Source organism: Hippoglossus stenolepis, chromosome 4, assembly GCF_022539355.2.
Source record: "Hippoglossus stenolepis isolate QCI-W04-F060 chromosome 4, HSTE1.2, whole genome shotgun sequence".
NCBI lineage: Eukaryota > Metazoa > Chordata > Actinopteri > Pleuronectiformes > Pleuronectidae > Hippoglossus > Hippoglossus stenolepis.
In genome coordinates, this window is record NC_061486.1 from 28,074,095 (window position 1) to 28,096,036 (window position 21,942).

General features: G+C 40.0%; 1 protein-coding gene across 5 annotated transcripts in view; it reads right to left on the reverse strand.

The window, feature by feature from the left end:
• Window positions 1–1,338: 1,338 nt before the first annotated feature.
• The window catches only part of fat3a (FAT atypical cadherin 3a), a 177,260-nt gene continuing 156,656 nt past the window's right edge, over window positions 1,339–21,942 (reverse strand). For 2 of the 5 annotated variants that reach the window (XM_035153811.2, XM_035153808.2), the window contains 12 exons: window positions 18,995–19,192; window positions 17,857–18,658; window positions 16,336–16,470; window positions 15,915–16,069; window positions 14,591–14,842; window positions 13,720–13,966; window positions 12,689–12,842; window positions 10,761–11,473; window positions 10,125–10,238; window positions 8,294–8,353; window positions 7,551–7,586; window positions 1,339–4,162 (listed from right to left, as the gene is read on the reverse strand). In XM_035153811.2, the coding sequence (XP_035009702.1) occupies window positions 3,537–4,162; window positions 7,551–7,586; window positions 8,294–8,353; window positions 10,125–10,238; window positions 10,761–11,473; window positions 12,689–12,842; window positions 13,720–13,966; window positions 14,591–14,842; window positions 15,915–16,069; window positions 16,336–16,470; window positions 17,857–18,658; window positions 18,995–19,192 (3,492 nt within the window). In that variant the 3' untranslated portion in view covers window positions 1,339–3,536. The remainder of the gene's footprint in view (window positions 4,163–7,550; window positions 7,587–8,293; window positions 8,354–10,124; window positions 10,239–10,760; window positions 11,474–12,688; window positions 12,843–13,719; window positions 13,967–14,590; window positions 14,843–15,914; window positions 16,070–16,335; window positions 16,471–17,856; window positions 18,659–18,994; window positions 19,193–21,942) is intronic. The other 3 variants (XM_047339510.1, XM_035153813.2, XM_035153810.2) reach the window with 2 other exon arrangements.

Here is a 21,942-nt window from a genome sequence, read left to right on the forward strand (position 1 = left end):
AGTATGATGGAGCATGCAAGAGTACAGTAGTGTGTGTGCGAGTATGATGGAGCATGTAAGAGTACAGTAGTGTGTGTGAGAGTATGATGGAGCTAAGAGTACAGTAGTGTGTGTGAGAGAGTATGATGGAGCATGTAAGAGTACAGTAGTGTGTGAGAGTATGATGGAGCATGTAAGAGTACAGTAGTGTGTGTGAGAGAGTATGATGGAGCATGTAAGAGTACAGTAGTGTGTGAGAGAGTGATGATGGAGCATGTAAGAGTACAGTAGTGTGTGTGAGAGTATGATGGAGCATGTAAGAGTACAGTAGTGTGTGTGAGAGAGTATGATGGAGCATGTAAGAGTACAGTAGTGTGTGTGAGAGAGTATGATGGAGCATGTAAGAGTACAGTAGTGTGTGTGAGAGAGGGGGTACCTCCCAGATTCTGGGACAGGACTTCCCCAGTTAATGAGTTACATCAAGACAGTATTTTCAGCAGAAATTAATGCGTGTGTGGGTGTGGATGTCATTGTAGCGCACCTCTTAAAGGGGTTAGAGGGTTGGCAAGTTGGAGCTGAACTATATACTAAATATGTATAAATATAATTTTATAAGCTCTCGTATCAGATTTTTTTTTTTTGCTACCAATTTCATGGCAGTAGAAATTGTAGGTAGTGACTGATCAATTTCAATATGAGCATTATCATATACTCTATTGTAAACAAAATATACAATCTCAACTGGTATAGTTGAAGATTTTAATTATGACAATAAATGATGAGGATGAAAGGGCGTCAATTTCATACTTATTTAATACATTGGGTCAATGCATTAATAAATTAAATTATTGTTTTTGGAGTTTTAATATACTATGCATTTAGTTAAAAGGTGTGTGTTTATATGTTTTGCAGCTCCAGACAAATTCTATTTGGTGGAAGAGGGGGCAAAATGGCTCTTTTGATAGTAAAGGTTGCCTACCCCTGCCGTAGACAGATGCCTAATTAAAAAACATCTTTCATCTTTCCAGGCCCCTCATCAGTTGAGGGCAGCATCGTTGTCCTTAAATACGGCTCCTCTGTCACGGCTCCTTTAATTTCACTTTGACTATTATTACTGCTCTGCTGCAGCTTGTTTTCAAAATAACCACAATTACTATACAATAAGAAAAAATTGTCTTCCCATCTCTCCATTCACCTCTAGTGTTTGTGGGTGAATCAGCTGTGATTCATATTCATCACAATAGCATGTCAGATGTGTGAGACTGTGCAATGCAAAGTATTATCAAATATATTGAGCATGGCAGCCAGTAAACAGCTGTGATAATATGTCCAAGGAGATTAATCTCAGAATTGAGAACATTTGTTATGGCGAGCACCAACCTTTTTATTTTCTGCACTGAATTTAAAAAAAGTAAAAAAAAAAAAGATTATAATTTTATACACTCAGTTTCTGCAGACAGGGGACATATTTTTGACACTGCCTAATGTCTTTGAAAACAAATATTTGAAAAGAACTTTAGAAATTTATCAAAACATCCAGCATGAAAGAATTAAACAAAAACATTCCCTCCTTACGATAACAAGATGCAAAACGTCCTCTGGGATGTAAATGTCTGAATTCACTAATGTGCAATACTCATATAGTATTGAAATGGCTTTCTTGTTGAATTAAAAAGCAATACTACAAGAGTTAAAAACAACTTTCAGCAAGTCAGTGGCAGAATAAGAATGAGAAAATATTTGATATTCCACAGTCTCTTAATGTCCACATTCACATCAAACAATCAAAAACAAGCTCATTGGCAGCTCAGGATTGCCCAGGATTCCATATCTACAAAATCTGCATTTTAACATCCTAGTTATGTACACTGTACAGAGGTTTAAACACAAACATACATCTTTTACAAAGAGTAAGGTAGCTGCATGTCCAAGTGGATCAGGCAGTTCTACAGTATAGAACAATACAGTGATGATCTGAAGCAGTCTGTACTGGACCCCGGATGGGAACTAAGCCATTAGTGACCGACTTCTGTCTGAAAATGTGGTGAGGAGTAAATATCAAGAAACACGGAAATCAAGAGTTTAGCAATGTATCTACTCCACATGGATGTCTGGAAATAAATTGTGTAAACGTTAAAACTCAGCTTTACAGCATAATCCAGCTGGTGCTTTTTTCCGAAGGTTTTCAACTCTGAAGTGACATTTTAACCTTTATAATGTCTTTTCACTGCTTCGAAAAGAACAATTATAGTGGCATACTGCCACCTGCAGGATTTGTGAATATGGCACCACTATATTTAACCAAAAACACCATGACAAGCCAAAAACAAAACACTAGTGCAACATAGATAAAACAAAACAAAATGACTGAAGCTAAGAGTAGCTGTGGTTACTAATATATATTTCAAAGGATTTCTGTCTCAGTGATACTACTTAAGTATTTGGTTATGTGAAGATAAACCATTTAAACACAACACACTATGTTTTCGTGATGTCTGTATTTATTTGTGAAAATTATTCAGACTATTCAGTATAAATATAGTCCATTACAATGAAAAGTCAAGTGAAATAGAGCAGCATTAGGCATTGTTGTTGTTATAACAGTGCAGTGGCATTGCATGTGTAATAGCTTGTTAGCTATTTATGCTTCACAATGACTCAAAAGTCCAGATTAACCTAGGACAATGTTTGGCTGATAATAGCATTAAATATTTGTCCTAGTCTTTAAACACTAAATAGAAATACTCTAATCCGGTTTGTGATCTTGAGACAACAGGCCTTGAAATACATTACAAACTACATCAGCTATTAGCTTCATCACAAAAGATAAGGCAATTGAAAGATTGATGACACAATGGACATTTTGTGCTACTGACATAAGATCAATGAAATGTTCTGACTTGATGGGGCTTTGATATTTCTGGAAAAGGAGCAAGCACATTCCACATTAAAACAAAAACATGGCTTTTTGATACGTTGGCCAGAACATTGTTTCATACTTATTCACCTGTAAGGTCATACTATTTTACAAGTCTGTACAAGCTTGGAGCACCACAAAAGGTTACAAATCCAAGAGGGAAAATGGAAATTGTGTTGTTTTTCGTTTGTTTGTTTGGGTTTTTTTGGAAAAAAATGGTCCGCTGGGCTTCTGTGAAGGAGCAGGGAACTAAACAACCCTTTCACTTTCATGATTGTCCTTTCTCTTCTTTCAATGTTTCTCAACCTCTTTTAGATTTGTCTTTCTCATTCACTTTCTCAATACCATTTTTCTCACATAACAATTGACTCCCAATTGAAAAAGGATAGTTTTTTAACAGATCTGACACACAGTCAGTAAGTTGTTCTCGGTATCGTACAACATTTACATCTCTGGAAAGGGTTGCATGAACAAGTGAAATGCAGTTTTAAGTTTGTGATCTCAATATTATTCTTCCAGAATGTGGTTGTAGCAGTACCTAGTGTTGCTGACAAAGCATTTCTTCACCTGTGATAACATCCACTTGTGCATCTTCTTACATCTACACTAATCTTATGCTCCTTCTGACCCATTCAATCAATCACACCTCAGTCTGTTGCTGTGAGTCAGTGATGATGGTCACCCCTCGACGAAGCTCGTCCATACTATCAAAGTCACTGCCATGTTCAGAATCATCCAGCCCACAGGGAGCTGACATGTCTGAGGCTGATGATGCTCCAACAGACAGTCGCATATTTAGTGACACAGAGTCATCAGTGTCCCCATTTCCTGGGGTTACGCCACAAGTGCTTAAGTCCCCATGAGGTGCCTCCCCAAGGGGTAGCTGGTGAGGAGGTAGGTACTGACTGGGATGGAAGTGTGGCCTGGAATGCTGATGCCCAGTGCTGCCAGAGCTCAGGGTGCTCTCCTTGGAGGCTGGTGGATTGGCGGGCAGTGGTGCGTAGGGCTCTGGATAGTCCTCACCTGTGGGCAGCGGAGGTGGCAGCTGGTCCTGGCTCAAGAACTCCTCTTCATGAGGAGGTGGGTAGTCACTGTCAATGTCGTAGCCCCCCAGGTAGTAGTCTGACTCCAATTCACGTGTGCTTCCTCCAAGTCGGGGCACTGAGCCTGCTACTTCGCTGCCAGGACCGGTCTCATAGCTTGGCACCTCTTCAATGTCTGACAGCCTGGTGCTTGGCATCCAGTCTGATGTGTCCCAGTGATATGCTGGACAATAGAAGGGCAGATGGTTACTAACTTTAATCAGCACTTTAAAAATGAACAGCCCCCGATGTGGCTGAGCCAACAAACTGGTTTCATCAATGTAGAACTGTGCAGCAACATGCCCTGAGTATGCACCAGGCACAGTGAACTCAGTAACATCAACATTACACATAGGTGTTGAAGGTCAAGTATATGACATGGCACAACCTGTACAGAAAACATTTTAGGTCTATGGAGGTATGTGACATGCACAATAGAAGCCTTTTAGGGTCAGGGTCACAGGTGTCACAGCATGCTGAGATCATCATGAAAAACTGCAGCAATCAAGCCATGTTGAAGAAAAAACAGCAATATATGATTCTGGATGTTAGAAGGATACAACAAATAGCTGGTAGATTGTCCTTTTGGTCAGTGTAGCAATCTACTCTTTGTGTAGATAATGGGTTGCTAGCTCAGATGCATCATGTTGCCACTGGCTAACACTTAAATGCAGTGTGAATACAATGAATAAGCCTCCATACAATCAGCTTAGTCGATGTGTTCCACCACAGCAAGAACCTCCTCATCAGAGCCCTGGTGAGATGATATTTTTTTTTAAATTCCGGGAAGTGACTTACTGAAGTCTTGCAGATGAAGACCACTTTCTCTCAGATCTTAAAATATTTGTATGTCTAACTAGGGGCTACAACAGATGCTGTGATGCCTAAATTTCAACACCAGAACCAGAACTACAAATTTTCTATCATGTGTATAAGAGATTTCAGCAGCATAAAGTGATGGAAGTGTCCAGACTACTAAAAACAGCCAATTGTATATACCTGGATTTCAGAATGTACATGAAGCATATGTCCTAGTAATAGAACAAACTAGTAGACTTGATTTTCTGATGTTGCAAATTGTTAAGACTCAATGCAACATAAAGAGGCGGGAATCATGGAGTACTACTGAAACATACATTGTCTCCAGATTCAAGCAAAAAGGTTGAATTATTGGCTAAATTTGCTAAAGCATTTAGAAAGGAGGAGAGTTCTTGACCCATTAGAGCAGGTCCTGTATTGAAATTAAAGAAAACCCAATTAGGATATGCTATGTTATTAGCACTGGAGCCAACAGTCTAAATGATGTAACTAATCACAAGGTTTGGCTGACCAAGAAGACAATGTACAAAGAAATATTTAGAGTCATTTAACTGAAGGCAGATGTCATTTAAGAGCACATGTGAGTGAAGTTAAAACAAAAGCAATGACAAAACAAACAAAGATATCCATGCATCAAAGCAGAATGCAAACGATCTGAAGACTGAAGCTGTGAAAACCTCATCAAGCAACAACCGGTACAATACCATCACTTGGCTGGATAAAAAAATCCAAAGAATTATAGTTGGCAAAAAAGCCGGGGACCGTTTGGGGGTATGGGGGGTTGAGTGACAGGCCAAGTCAGCTAAGCATGATGGGGTGGGGGCTGGGGCACATATACACAGATGTACAGAGGTAGAAAGATACAGGGGTAGACAACATTTTTTAAAATTAAGATAGCCTGGCTTTAATAACTATGGGCTTGACAGAGGACCAACCACTTATGACCATGTGGTTGTAGTAGAGGTTGGATGTTGGCTTCAGGTTACAGAGCTAAGAGTACCTCTCTAAAGGTGCAACTAATTTATTGGGTTTTTTTGCTTTCCCTTACAAAGTTTAGAGTGTAAATAAATAGATGTATACATGTAAAATGTGTAAATAAATACAATCCTCTTCAAATGAATAATATCTGCCTTTGTGTGGCTTACTTCTGTCAAGGTGAAGGAATTAAGTTATATTCTGGAGACAGATGATGTCTTAAGCAGAAATATTAATTTTCAATACCTGATGCATCAGGAAGACTAGGTTGATGAGTCTCATCTCACCACATCACAGTGGTCATATACCATTAGTCTTTATGTGGAGTAAAACTAAAAGTATCATATTTAAGTTTCTACTACAGTAAAAGTAAGTTCTTGTTTTTAAAAATATACTTACAGTATTTTAGTAAAAGTACTTGCCAAGAGTAGCCTATCCCCTGATGCAATGGTCTACTACATCACTAGCTGTGCCAATACTGCATATTATGTTTAATACAATACAAGGGAAACACTAAGCAAATCTGCAAAGTTACTAAGCCACATAAATGGGAACGTGTACAATTAATGGAGCTTTGAATGGTGTTAAATGTTCTTGAATTTTGGATTAAAGGGGACGCCTGATCTCACTTTTCAAAAGTGTACACACATTCTTCCACTTGGCCATATCATTCACAACAAATAATCCAATAACTGGATGCCACAAAATTACCTAAAACTCAACAAAGAAGTTGCCGTATGTGGAGCTGGCACCCCATACCAAGGCTTCAAGCCTCTGCAGCGGCCCAGGTTTGGTTACGGCTTGCGGCCCTTTGCTGCATGTCACCCCTGTTCTCTCTCTGTCTGTCCCCTTTCACACTTAATTCTATGTCCTGTCAAATAAATGCCCAAAAATATACCTAAAAATAAACCATCAAAGAAAAACTGAAAATAATTGTTTTTGGCAGTAAAGATTAGAGACTCAGGGTTGCAGTTTACCTAAAAGACTGATTTTACACAAAAGAACAGGTTACAAATATTGGATTACTGGACTAGCTCCTCAAGTTTGGTTATGTAAAAATAAAAAATAAAAAACAGGTTTCTTTTTCCAGAATTGAGAGCAAGTGTTTCATATATGTCAACACCTATAAGTGAATTCCAAGATTGTGATGATTCAATCCAAATAAACTGGTTTCTTTTCAAAATGTTGCTGTTTTGAATTTCATGTGCCTGGTCCATTATGCTGGATGCATAGTGTTCTCCATTATGTCTATAGGATGAGTGTATGATCTGTTCATTAACAGACACCTTAGTTGACTAACACTTTAGTGGGGATTAGTGGGGGTAAGTGACTGATGACTAATGACTGATTATAATTATTTGTCATTTGAAAACATGTGTGGTAATCAGCACTTCAAGTATTTGAATACAGTCTATGGATGAAATTATTGCATAAAACCTACTTGAGCTCTAGAGAGGTTCCAAGTTGAAAAATGCTTCTGATTGAGATACAGCCTAATATAGCATATATACATTTTTTCGCAGTATTTGAATTAACTTTATTTTGTCTACTCCCTGCAGACAGACAGACAGACTGATAGAGAGATAGATGATGGATAGATAGATAGATAGATAGATAGAAGGATAGAAGGAAGGATAGATAGATAGATAGATAGATAGATAGATAGATAGATAGATAGATAGAAGGATAGAAGGATAGATAGATAGATAGATAGATAGATAGATAGGATAGATAGAAGGATAGAAAGGATAGATAGAGGAAAAGGGGCTGGTTTTCACCTCTGTTGTAGGTTTGACCTTGGTCCATGACTGACACTGTCAGATGGAAGAACAACATAACACAGAAGTTTTAAACATTGAATTCTGAGTGTGTCCACAATTGTAAATGTATGTTGGAGAGGCTCTGGGCACTCCTCAATTTACTTGCTATCATACCAGTGTGAAATTCTTGATATTCAAGGAGGTTTTTCTAAAACTGCTGGTCCCGATTGAGAGGGCAGCTGATCTGACCCCACTGCTTTTTTACAGGAACTGTGAATGATGATTCGCCACAAAGACCAAACAGCCTGCAGGTTTTCATTCCAACCAAAGACTCAACAATTAACACTCTACTGTTCAACGAGTAGAGTAGAAGGCAGGGACTCCATCTATAATGATGATCAATTGCAATGACAACCAGCAGATGGCTGTCTGTTGGTGGAACATTGTTGGCCATCACTGGTCTTTGAAAAAATATTCTGAAAATACTAATTTGAGAACAGGGAATAGGTTGGACAAACTCTCTGACTGGGATTATGTGCGAGAGAAGAAATAATTTGTAAACATGAATAAAATTTGATTGATTGATTGTACACAAAGGGGTTCACTTGCATATAGATACAGTAGTTTACACACATAGTGTATTTAACTTGGTTATATTAATGAAGACACCTCTTTTAGAAGAGACACTGTAATAACAAGACTGAGATAAGAGAAGAGTGGAATAATGAAAGGATAGACACAAAGGGGATGAAACATGGTACCTTCACTTTCGATTGTGTCGACTGCATCATTGACCAGTCGAATGACAGTCACTATGGAGGCTTGTGGAAGGAAAAAAGGAGGAGACAAGTTTTGAAATACAGTCATTCAAAATGAAAACATGGTGTTTTCAGGTGTGTACCCTCACACCTATGGCATTACTTATGGTTGACACTCATGTCTGCAGAGAAGATTGCCTGGTGCGCCTTATACACAGTCAAGACTTCCTGCTGATTTTGATGTTTGGGGGCAATTTACACACAACATTGTACAGTACACAGATATAGTTTACATTACTAAACAAAGAAAATTGACTCCATTAATGCAAAGAAAGCCATGTGAGAACAAGACGAGTTTATGAAGTATAAAGCCACTCAAACATTTCTACATCTCTACACTTTAGCATCTGATGACACCAATCTGACTTTAGCAAGCAGAGGAATGACAATTGCAACATGTTCAAACAGTTGATGATTTGTTGAATTATGACCATTGTGAACATTTTTCGATGGGTTGCAAAAAAAAAAAAAGAAGTGAGAGCAGCACAATGTAGTGAAAATGATTCACAAAACAAAATACATGGTTCCAGCACAAAGACCATGACCACCAACACCACTGTGAAGCTGTCAAATCCTTTTGGTCTCTTTGAGAAGCTTAAAATTATGCTGCTGAGAAATCATTATAAGGACTATGCACAGTTGTGAGAAAAAGTTTGTGAACTCTATGGTCAGGATAACATGGCAGAGAGACATGTGTACGACATACGACAAATGTCCTCGACTGCAATCAAAGTGAGGACACTATGGCCATGTGGAATGTAACCCCAAATGTGGAGGAACATTTGACGGGAAGAATGACACTAAAGTCATTGACCATGCTGTTTGTCCACTGTAACATTACACCAGATGGTGGTGTTAGAGGGGGTAGTAGGGCCCATTCTCTGAGAGCAATGAATATCCAGAGTTAAGTATATGTGAATCAAGTCAATATGTCATTGCTATAAATCTTTTTGTCTTCCTCTGAGCATGTTTTGTTCCTCATCATCATGAATTTATTAGATTTTTTTTAAAGTGGTCCATTTGTAAACAAAATACCTACATGTATATTTGTCCCAAAGGTTCAACACATGTGAAGACCTGCTACTTGGCAAAGACTTGCAGGACTTTACAGGAGCCATTTCCTGGCTCCTGGTTATCCCAGGAATATAGCTAGTCTTGTCTCAGTAGACACTAGTGTCTATAATATATTTTAAACATATGATTTAATTATTCATATAAGATAAGACTTATTAGTCCAAGGGCTCGGTGTCCAAATCCACTTTTGCTGGTTTAATGTCACCAGCTGGACTGTCCTCTTTGTGTTTTTTAATTTTTGTTTTTGGAAGTACAGAACTGTAATTGGTATTTATTTGGAGTGCAAGGAATGAAAACTGGAACTGCTCAAGCCATTTCTTAAATAACAAGCGTGCCATTAGTTTATTCAGAGCATGTCTATATCTCAATGATGACGATTAGCTTCTGCAGTATTTTAGAAGCAAATAATTCAGCAATCTAAGTATTAGTTAACAATACAAATGTATTATATAATAATGATCCTAAAAATAGCACAAATGTTTTCTCACAAATGTATGTAAACCAAGTGTGTGATTCAACTGATTTCGCATAAACCTATATGAGCAAAGCTTTCAAATACAGACACACTCAGTGTAACCTAACCAAGAACAAGCAAACAAAGCATTTTAAAATACCCACATAAAAAAAAAACACAGAAACACTGCAGAACTTTGAAATTCTAGGATCCTGAATCGCTCTTGTTGTGAGGGATGTGTCTTACCATTGTCATCACAGGAGTCAGACTGGAAGGAGCTCAGTGATTGGACCTCTGAGTTACTGCCTTTGTTGCTCCCTGAGAAACACGTTAATTCTTCAGCCATGTCAACCATTTTACCTGTGGATAAAGATCAGGGATTCAGGTGGGTCAGAGTGTAGATTAGAATTACTACCTTGCAGTTGTATGCCCAGTCCCTGTTCCTTTCTGCTCCTTAGCGTGTTAAATAGTAACCAGATTTTTTTGCACAACATTTTGATGTCAAGCTAAGATAAACTTTGACTTTTTGGATATTAAATGCCTTTAGTTTATCATTTTATCCTTTTAGACATTTATACAAAAACTTGTTATAACCATCAGATTGATTCTTGAGTCGAGGCAGATGTCCGCCCACATTGAGTCTGGTTCTGCTAGAGGTTTCTTCTTTTTTATCTCCAAAGTGCTGCTCACTATGGGAGCTGTTGGGTTTCTCTATAAAAAACTTTTAAGGTCTTGACCTTCTATGTAAAGTGCCTTGAGATAATGTATATTATGATTTGGCACTATACAAATCAAATTGAATTGAATTGAATATTCTTTCATTAAGTATCACTCGCTGCCAGTTCTACTAGCTGGTATCAACATGTGCACACACATACTTACCCTCATCACTGTCCCATGGGCTCTTGTGTATGGAGTCACAGTCTGAGCGACAGGGTGACACTGGCGGCAGGTTGGGGGCCACACTGCACACCACCACCCCCCTCCTGGTGGTTCCTGAAAGGATCCTTGGTGATTCTGGGTGAAAAGTGCTCATTTCTGTATGCTCCACACAACACCCATCCACCATCTTCTCCAACGTTGAGCGTGGGTCTCCTTGGAAACATGGTGTGTACGCCATGGGCCTCACAGGCACCTGTGGGGGTCCAATCATCCCACCCCCTCCCACCACGGTGGAACCCAGCCCTGGCTCTGAGTACAGGTTGAGTGGGTCTCCGGGTGAGCAGTGTAGGGTCTTAAACTGAACACCATTAGCTTTGTTGAGGAGTGCTGCAGTGGCCGGGTCCTGGACCAGAGACAGGTTGTTTCTCGAATAGTTCTTCTGGAAAACCTTCTTTCGGAAAGCGATGAAGAGGATGATGAGGGTGATGATGACAAAAAGAACAACAGCGATGCCAATCAGCTCCTCTTTACCGACCACAGTCGGACCAGCCTGCATGTTGGGGACGACGACAGGGCGCAGTCCGCAGCGCTGCCCCACGAAGCCTGCCGTGCAGTTACAGTAGAAGGACCCATGAGTGTTGACGCAGATGCCACCATTCTCACACTCACCCTCTGGATTGCTGCGGTCACATTCGTTCACATCTTCCTCACAGCTGCAGGATGGAGATCACGTTCCAAAGGCCAAAGATAAACAGAGTAAAATGACATGCATTGAGGATGCAGAAAAAAAACACCTCTGTGAAGGCTTTTATTTAAGCCATGCTGTACATGGAATATCAAAAAGTTGGCTGTGCCATTGCTTTGCACAAAGTCAAATTAGAATGTAGTGTCACTAGTGGAGGCTAGAGAGAAAACACTTGATTGATTTTGGAAAGACCTGTTTTTACCAATCCATTCTTTTAAAGATCTTAACCCTTTTAACATAATTTAAACACTAATGTATCAGTGATTATAAAATCTACAAAGCTTCATAAAGAAATGTTGTGATATATTCTGATTGATTGATTGATTGATGTGTATAACATGCATAAGGCTTCTTGAATGTTTATAAATCAACATCTAAACTTAAAGTTTGTACTTCATAAAGGTGAAGTACAACCAACAAAAGTAGGTCTAGCTGCTGTGTGAGTTTCTAGTTGATTCAGTAGCTTTGTCTTAGATTTGTGAAAATTGCCTCAGGGCCATTATTATTTAAGTTTGTACAAAACATTCCTAATTAAATTTGTGTTTAATGAAATGATCACTTACTGAAACACATAAAAGCTGGGCCCTGGTGGTAGTATACTACTTCATTAATACGGCTTAGAGTCTGTACGCATTTATGTAAAGGCATTTGAGCAAGATGTTTGCTCTCCTCTTAAGATGAGATGAGATGATGGTTTTCGGTCCATGGGAGTACAGACCTAAAGTCAGGATTTGTCTAATCCTCACTAATGATCACGTTGTATTTCATTCATAAACTGTAACTGTAGTAAACGCCAAGGTTTAGTTCGTTTTTAGTTAGGTTAGGTATGAAGTAGTTATTGTTAATATTAGACATCACTGTGTTTGTGTGTGCGCGTGTGTGTTTGTGCATATGTGCGGGTGTGTGTGAAAGAGAGAGAGAGAGTAAGACCATGCTTAAATTCATCTCTGTGTGTTCTTTGATGTCAGCTGTCACATTGCATTTACTTTTAACAGTGACGGAATTCTCCCGGCACCTGGGAAATGTGACAAGCTCGATAATATGTCTACAGAGCTGAAACCCCACCCTTTTTAGACAGTATTAGACACATATTTTCCAATGGATTATTCTGTATTGCATTGTCTCCGGGGTGGAGACAAACACCTCCGACAGATAATGTATCTATGTTTGGACTGGAACTCACGTCAAGCCCTTAAAGCCTCTTCTGCAGCTGCAGAGGAAAGCATTGCCAATGGGTTTACACACGCCACTGTTCTGACATGGGTTGGGAACACACGCCGTTATCTCCATCTCACAGTGCCCTCCAGTGTACAGGGGGTTACAACTGCATGAGAAACCTGGTGGTCAGAAAGGGAGGAGGAGGACAAGGAGAAAAGCTTCATTACAAATTTAGAGCAGTCAGAGCACAGTTTACAATGCTGCTTGGCCAAAACACAAATCACACCTTTGGGTAATCATCTACACAGCATAATGAACACACACACACACACACACAACACACACACACACACACACACACACACACACACACACACACACACACACGCACGCACCTGCCTGTACACACACGCATATATACAAGGAATCGCTCAGACATGTAATCAGAGTCACAACCTTTCTAGCACTGTATAAAAGACAACAGTGGGCTGCAACAATTCCCATGCTGACTTTCTCATTACAGTGAAAATGACAAATATTTGGTATGTGGGGAGTCTTACAGCAGTATGCCTGCAGGTTTGCTAAGATAGCTTTACAACAAAAACGCACCTCTGCTGTGTGCTATCACTGCGACTGCTACATTCACTTTACCTGCTCAGTATAGGGATTCCAACCATCAGTTGCTGATCACACTTGACCTACTTACCTGGGCTGTCTCTGTTTGGAAGATTCCAAACCAAGTCAAATGACCCAGAGGTATCTAAGTTGCAGCCATTATAAGTGCTGGTTTACTTCTCTTAATACTAAGGATATATAGGATAAACTGGACAATCCTCTATTAAAGGATAGAAGATAATGCTGTCTCACAATTTTATTTGGATGCTACATCTAAAGAGAAGCACCTTTTTAGTTTAACCAGTTTTATTCTTGTGCCACTATGTAAAATTATCTTCACATAATTGGCATGTTGAAGAACAAACATATTGAATTTAAATACATAAATGTTGCATCAATGAGTTAATGCTAATAATAGCTGCTGTATTTCCTGTTACTCACCGCCAGAGGGCAGGCTGGTGCAAGTGGCTCCATTGCGACAGGGCTGCTGCAGGCAGGCGTCGGGGTAGAGGATGCAGCCCAGCTTCAGCTCCGTCAGTCCCACCACCTCTGCGTAGCGAGAGCGCTTGTTCTGCAGCGGCAGCTCATTGTTGTTCAGCATGACCGAGTCCAGGCAACCCTGGAAACCCTCAAGCACCCGCGGGTCCTTCTGGGAGTCCATGAGGCTGCGAGAGTTTGGGTGCTGCACCTGTAGTGAAAGAGATGAGAAATGTATAGATTAAACAAACACCCACTGAAATTACAAATCTGGACAAAATGTAATCAAATGAATTCAGAGGTAAAGATGACTACTTCAATAATAACAATTATGATGATGATGCTTGTTATTATTATCAGCATGTGCTTGCATTCAGTGTTAATCATGAAAATGCATTGTTTATATGAGATGAGATCTAGCACTGTGTGCAATGCATTTCCTTCCTTATGAAGCAGTTGATTTTCCTTAAGTTTGAAACCAGCCCAGATATACATGCACACAGATGATAGAGGATGAGACAGATAATGTTGTATTATGTTGTATTTGTGTCATTGATAAAAAGAGAGCAGAAAAAGGGGCCTTGTACAGCAATGCACACAGACATTGATCACACATCAAAATAATGATTAAAAGACACTTACATTCAGCATTCAACTACACTTCTACCTTCTACCAGATTCTAGGTACTGCCAGCTAGTAGGTGTACTTAAGCATCATTTTATAACAATCTGAAAGTGTTTCTGAATGCCCCAAAGGTGAGGTGCCATAACATGAATTGCAGTGACATCCAATACAAAACCCATGAAGTGTAGCTACAAATACTCATGGACTGACCAGTGCTCCAAAGTAGATGGTTCTATCTGGAGAGAGTGGTTGTATGAACGGTGGTCCCCGGCGTTGCTCAACGTAGCTGTCATCCAGCGCCAGGCTGCTGAAGTTGCGGTTCAGCTCCAGTGCCACAGTGTGCCAGCTGCCGTCGCTGATACGGCGGCCAGAGATCCCCAACATGTTGTGACTGTCACCACCTCCACCTCCATCACTGCCAAAGCCACAGGCCAGCTGGAACCAAAGCTTCCCCTCCTCCAACTGCTCACACAAGCACACAAACATGCACACACGTTCATTGTCCAGCAATGGATTATATCCAATCAAGAGATTCATCAATGGAAAATCTTCTTGTTTACATTACATCTTCTATCAAACTTACATACAAACATTTTAAATCCCTTGTTGGGATTCAGTGTTTTCTTGGTTGTGCCTAAAAAGGCCACTCAGGATGCTACTGTAGTTTTGCAAAATGACACGTTGTGAAGTCGAAATATGATGTGACTAAAGTAGTAATATAGAGTGAATAAAGTAGTAAAGAATAAAACTGGTATTTTACAAGAGGTAATAAAGTCGTAATTTTATGAGAATAAAGTCATAATATTACGAGAAAAAACACAAAAGTCAGAATCTGTGAATATCTTTCAAACTTTACCGCAGTAGAAAAAAAATAACATTTCCTACTCCACAAAAGAGGCGATTTTCCTCAAGTCTGTGTGGTTCTTTCAGCTGAATAAACCCAGTTTCTTGTTCAATCTTTTTGAAGTACGGATACTTAGATAATGTGGTGCTGATGTGCCAAAAGATTCAGTATTTTGTTATTTGTGAATCCTATACTGAAGTAGTTTCACAAGATTCTGCATTCATTTTAACACTGGGGCAGGCTGCTTTTCTGAAATAACATGTAGCCTAAAATTACGAGTTTATTTTCTGAATATTATGAATTTATTCTCGTAGTAAATTTTACAACTTTATTCTCGTAATATTATGACTTTTTTCTCGGTATTAGATAGAAAACCTTGACGAACAAAAATATTTCAACAAATTGCAAGTTTGATTGAGTTCATTTACACAATAATATAGTATAATAATAGTTCAGGGTTTGTCAGCTCTGTCAGTAAATCTCTCATGACTTCAGCAAGAGAGTTGACCTGAGGATCTATATCTAAAAAATCTTTTTAATAATTACATCTAATAAGTAATACTTAATGTCCTTCAGCTTGTTTGTTCTTTGAAGAATTCAGGAAACAGAAGTATGTCCTTTCTAGCACTGATTAGCCTAAGAGTCTTGACCAACATCTTTGTGTGTGTGTGTTTGTGTGTGTGTGTGTACCTTGAGCACAGTGCAGGGCTCCGTGTGTGAGTACATGATGATTCCTCGGCTCTGCAGTGTTCTGATCCTCAGGCTAATCTTCAGCTCTGTCTGCAGCCAGTCAGATAGTCTGTACTTGATGTAGCTGTTACCTGAGAAGCTCAGAGACGAATGACCTGCACCCAGAACAATCACATGTACATAAATCAGGTTAAGATAGAACTATATAGGAACAATTAGACACACAACACAAAAATTACAGTACAGCTGTTAGTTATGATATTGAACTTGTGTTGTCAAACTAACAGCAAGTCAGCAGATATAATGTATGTTAACATGACATTGTAAATACATTGTCTGCTGCATGTGTTACTTTCATACATTACAGATCTGTAATGGCTGCCTGTTTTTTTTTTCTCCTTGACAACACAGACTCACACACCTGCACACTCTCCCAGTTTGCCTGGTGGACACTGGCACGCATATCGCCCTCTGGTGGCCTCAACAGAAACACACTGCATGTCTGCTGGACAAGGCTGGTCCTCACATTGTTCTGTCAGCACAGCACAGGTGGCATCTACACGAACAGGAAGAGAGAAAACATACAGTTATCATAGCTCCAGGGGGATGATTTCTTTAGTAAGAGGAAAAGGAAAAGGCTCTGCAGGTTTGTTTTTCATTCAAATGATCCTTATGGGGCTCTGTGGGCCATGAATGAACTAGAGCCTTGTACTGATTTTCATGTTTGAGTAAGATTGTCATATAAGCAGTGTTAGCCCATAATGTGTTATTTTCTGCCACAACGCATTAAGTACACATTAAAGGGGAAATCACTGTGTATAACATAATGAATTACTACATTTGATTTTCGAAATAAGTGTATTATAACTACAATTGTTGCACCTCACCAAGTTTCGCTGGGCAAGATTCTGAACCCCAAATTGCCCATGAAGTGTGTGAATGTGTTGATGAATGGCAAAAAACTGTACTGTTAAGAACTTTGAGTGCGCATCAAGAGTAGAAAAAGCTCTATATAAAATACAAACAATTTACCATTCATGCATCTTTGTGAAATTTCATCTACAACGTGAATGAAATCATGTCTGCCAATGTAACACTTTCCATTCATGCACAAAACACAATTGGTTAGCAACTACTCCCATCACACATGTTGCAATCTGATTCCAAGTTTCCATTGATGCACAATTACATTTTAAGTCAATATCTAGTCAATTGTAATGATATTGCCAATGTAATCAGATCTGTTTCATTCATTTGCTTCAGTTTGTCGGACACTGATGGTGCATTTTGTGCATGAAATCATGACACTCCTGGCTTCACACCCACACTGCTCTGTGGTCTTACACACACATACTGTATATACTACTGACTACATCAGTGTATGTGTTCATCAAAGGCATCTGAAAAAATCTCAACACAACTAAACTGCATCATTTTTCTAAAGACTGCCTTTTATGCTAAATGGTCTGTATTATTGAGCTTTTCTAGTCTTGATGACCAGTTAAAGCATTTTACAGTACTGTTTAGCTATTCACACACACATTCATACATTACATCTAGGGGCAAACATCAATCACACACTGCCGGCACAGCCGTCAGGGACAGTTTGGGGTTCAGTATAGTTCAGTTTATTGCCCAGGGACACTTTGGCTTGCAAGACAGGAGTCGAGCCACCAACCTTCTGGTTAGTGAAGAATCCACACTACCTACTGAGCCTATTCATTTGTAGACATATGTAGACATATTGACATATAGACATAAATAGCTGCATAACTCAATAAGAGGATCTGCTCCAAGGCTGGAGTTTTACTTTTTAGGATGACTATACATTTCAATTGGATCTTACATGTGCTCTGTGTTGTGGAAAACACTACGCATATGATGACAGAGGAAGACTTCAGACCTCTAAGCCCGAATCACCTGCACAGATTTGGTCACTCACCACTGCATGTACAGCGCGAGGTCCGTTGAAAGCGTGGTGAGACAAAGCTGACCCGTGGCGTGCTGTATGTAGCCAGGTTGTGTGAGTCCAAGATGATGCTCTGTTCACACTGTGCCCCGCGACACTCCAGCCCTGAGCAGTTCTTATCTAGGATTGCTGACACTCTGAGGACCTCTTCCAGCTGCCGCCTCAATGCACTCAGTTTCTGGGTGAGGTAGGCCGCCTTGTAGTAGCCACCCCCCACTGTTTCCACGGCGACAAGCAAGTCCAGTTGTTGCGTCCCACCAACTGGCTGCAGACTGAGAAGATGCAGCATGTCTTGCTGCTGTGATGCAGCCGCCCGTTGAAGCACCTTCAACACACTCTTCAGGTGCAATGCCACAAAGTCTTGTGGTGCCACACTTTCAAAACGCACTGTCACTGCTTCGTGCAGCATCTCCGGTGTCGCCTGTTCCACGTGCACACTCACAGGCACAGGCACGGCAAAGCGGCCATCACTAACACTTGCATTAAGGGAGTACCTGCCTGCATCCAACCCACCAAGGGCAATTATTTTCCCATCTCGAGGACTAATCTTAAAGAGACTGCGTTGGGCCGGGGGAGAATGGCCAAAGGTCAGCACATCATAAGGGTCAGCATCAGTGGCGTGCAGCTGGCCAATCACACCACCAGGAAACTCGTCCTCCATAGTGATGATATGAATCTCGAGTGGTAATGCCACTGGGCGGTGAAGACTCTCCTCAATTACCCTGACTGTCAGCATGGAGGAGGAGGACAGGCGAGGTTTCCCAGAGTCCTTCACCTGGGAGGAGGAAGGAGAACATTGAGAGTGAAGAAAATACAGATGACTGTTACTTTGGTCTGGAAGCTAATTGATGGCATATACAGCACTCATCATGTTTCCAGAGGTCTTGTAAGCCTTAATTAAAACTTAAACTTTAATTACTTTAATATTACTTTAATATTATCATAACCTTACAATTGTTGTTATTTAATCCACTCTACCATTCACAACTCTCAATATGTTAACAAACCCAGAGTAACTATCTCTAAATGATGCTTAATAAAGAAAAGAGTTTGTGATTTGTTAGAAAATAACATCAGCAGCTCTGTAGGAGAAACCACAGTTCGACTTTACCTGTATCTGAATAATATATTCAGTTGCCAGGTCTCTTCTGAACACTTGATTGGTCACCAGGGTTCCATCCTTCTCGAGCACAAACTCTTCGCCTTCATTTCCTGACAGGATGCGGAAGTCAAAGGGCGGGCCATTGTGGGAGGAGTCCTGATCAATTACAGATAACTGTAGGATGGTGGTGCCAATTGGCTTGTTTTCCTGAGGGACAAGACACACAAGCATATAACAAGTGTCATCAAAGGGCTAAACGCAATAAAAATAATCAAATGTAAATTATAAGAAAGGCAACATTTTTTAAGGAATTAAAATGTAAAGAACAGACACATAAGATGTTTTTAGACATGAACTCTGGAGGATGTCTTTAGAATTGAGTCCGGACTTTCTCCCGAGTTTGCCGTTCACGCATGAACAATGAGCTAGAAATCACAGAAATCTCCGGAGAGCTCAGGTGAGGGTTGGCACAGCATGCAGAGACAGAATGTAATGTATTATTTTTCTGCTAAGATCATGTGTTTTTCTTTACACCGGTGTCATCCCTTAGTACCAAAAACTCACTGATGTGTATGGTACCCCCACTGGAGGTATTTGTATTTTTTATTTATTTAATTATCTGTCGCGTGATATAAACAGCATCAACACACCCACTCACTCGTGGTGAACCCTGCGGAGGATCTCCTGCTGTGTTGTCACATTGGCTCCTTTGGACATTATCCAGAATTTTTACTAGGGGGCTGGCAGGAGAAACTCTGGAGAAAATCCGGAGGCTGTCACTTAGACATTTGCTCTCACGCAGACAGGCAGAGAATGTCCGGAGTTTCTCCTGAGTTAAGTGCATGTCTCAAAAGCTATTTTCAGACATGAGAAATTGTTTTTTCATTTTTGCGTCGCGCATTAGAAGCGTCATCAAACCCCCACTCGCTCGTGGTGAATCCAGCGGAGGACCAGCCTTCACACATAGACTTCTCCATGTGTGAAGGAAAATGTACAAGTGAGACACTACGCAGTTTCGACGGACTTTATCTGCCTGGAGTCCTACTATAAAGTCCATAGAAACTGCATAGCATCTCACACGGACATTTGCTTTCACACATGCTCCTCCTCCGGAGAAAATACAAAGGATCTGCGGAGTTCAGTGCATGTCTGAAAGCAGCTAAAGCAGTAATAGAGTAAATACAACAGAGGCAAAGTCTAAGCAAGTCTAAGGCCCTGTTCACACCTGTATTAACATCAATCTATGGTGAAAGTTTGTCAGTTCACACATTCTCACTTTCCTATTCTCCACACAAATAAAGAGCTACTTAATTGTTATTTGCAAAGACCCAATGTCTCTGTCTCTGTCTGTCATCTGTGTGTTTGTGTCTGAGAGACAAGGAGAGAACGATAGGCAAGGAGGGTCTGAGTGAATCAATGCACTGCACAGCTTTTTCAACAAAATAAGATTTTACAACAAAATAAGATTTAATTGTTAGAGGCCACAAATAAATAGATGTCGGTGAAACACTGAGAATTGTAGATATACTTAAGTTCAGAGGTGGGTGGTCCTTTAATGTGACACATTTGCATCTACACTGAGAAAAGAATGTGGCCACGTATGTCCCAGGTCCTGCTCACACCTGTTCTTAACATCAGTCCTGAGAGATCCAATCACAGGTGGACAACACTAAAATCTTCTGTTGACACCTGGCATTAAAATGCATCCAGAATGCGTCTGTGACCACTTGTGATTGCATCTCATTCGCCCACTAAACATACAAATACACACTTAAGTCATTTCAGTTTGCTAAGCACAAATTATATTGTTTTTACCCAGTTTGTGTATACAGATGTGTTTATTGTCGATGTGTTGTGCATGTGTCTTTCTTTGTATCAGCATGAGCTAGCGTGTGAGAAGGAGGTAGAAAAAGAGAGAGAGAGAGATGGGTCAAGAGGGGCTAAATGAATCAACGTGTTGCATGCAGCTCTGCTGTGAAGGAAGATTACACACATTTGAAAAAAATACATAATATGGGGTTATCAGTGTTGATATTGTGGATGTTGCCACAAACTAAATACATTCAATTTTTTGTGAAACTGTTGTCAGAATACATCAACTGAGTAGCTGGTCCTTCTTATGTTGCCTAGGATGGGGTCTCACGCGACCATGAATGTGGTATGAGAATTTGGATCTCAACTGTATCCTCAAGGTATTTTGAGTGTGTTCACAACTGAACTTAGAGCTGCAGAGAGATCCTGATGGCGGATCATGGATCGTGATCTTGTTGGCAGCTGGTCATGGACTATGATTACATCAAGACTGCTTGATATACAATATGCCTACTCATATACTCTACCTTTACATACAATAACTCCTCAGTTCATTTGTCATTGCTGCTCCTTTCATCTCTATCAGACATTTTCTAATGTACAAATATTTAAACATTGACACACTTTTCCATTATGTTACAAACTGTTTCTTTTAATCAATGCTGTAAATACTATTATTTTGCTGATGTTCTCAGTTACACGCCACATCTATTGCACTTCTGTCCGTCCTGGGAGAGGGATCCCTCACATGTGGCTCTCTCTGAGGTTTCTACCTTCTTTTTACCCTGTTAAAGGGGCTTTTTTGGGTCGTTTTTCCTTACTCTTGTTGAGGGTTAAGGGCAGAGGATGTTACACCCTGTTAAAGCCCTATGAGACAATTTTGAATATGGGCTATACAAATAAAATTTGATTGATAGATTGGATTACTCAGGACAGATGTAATTACGAGGTGTGAATGGGGCCTGATATTCAATTGAAAGTTTGTTGCAATTCTGTGGTGCAGTCACTAAATGAAGCTTATGTAATGAGGGTTGTTTCTTTAGTCTGGGTGTGCTTTCATTTTCTATTGATTTTCCTGAAGTCACTGGGGTTTGACAGACATGGTGATCGACTAGTTTCTCTTTACTGCAAGTTCACAACAGTAT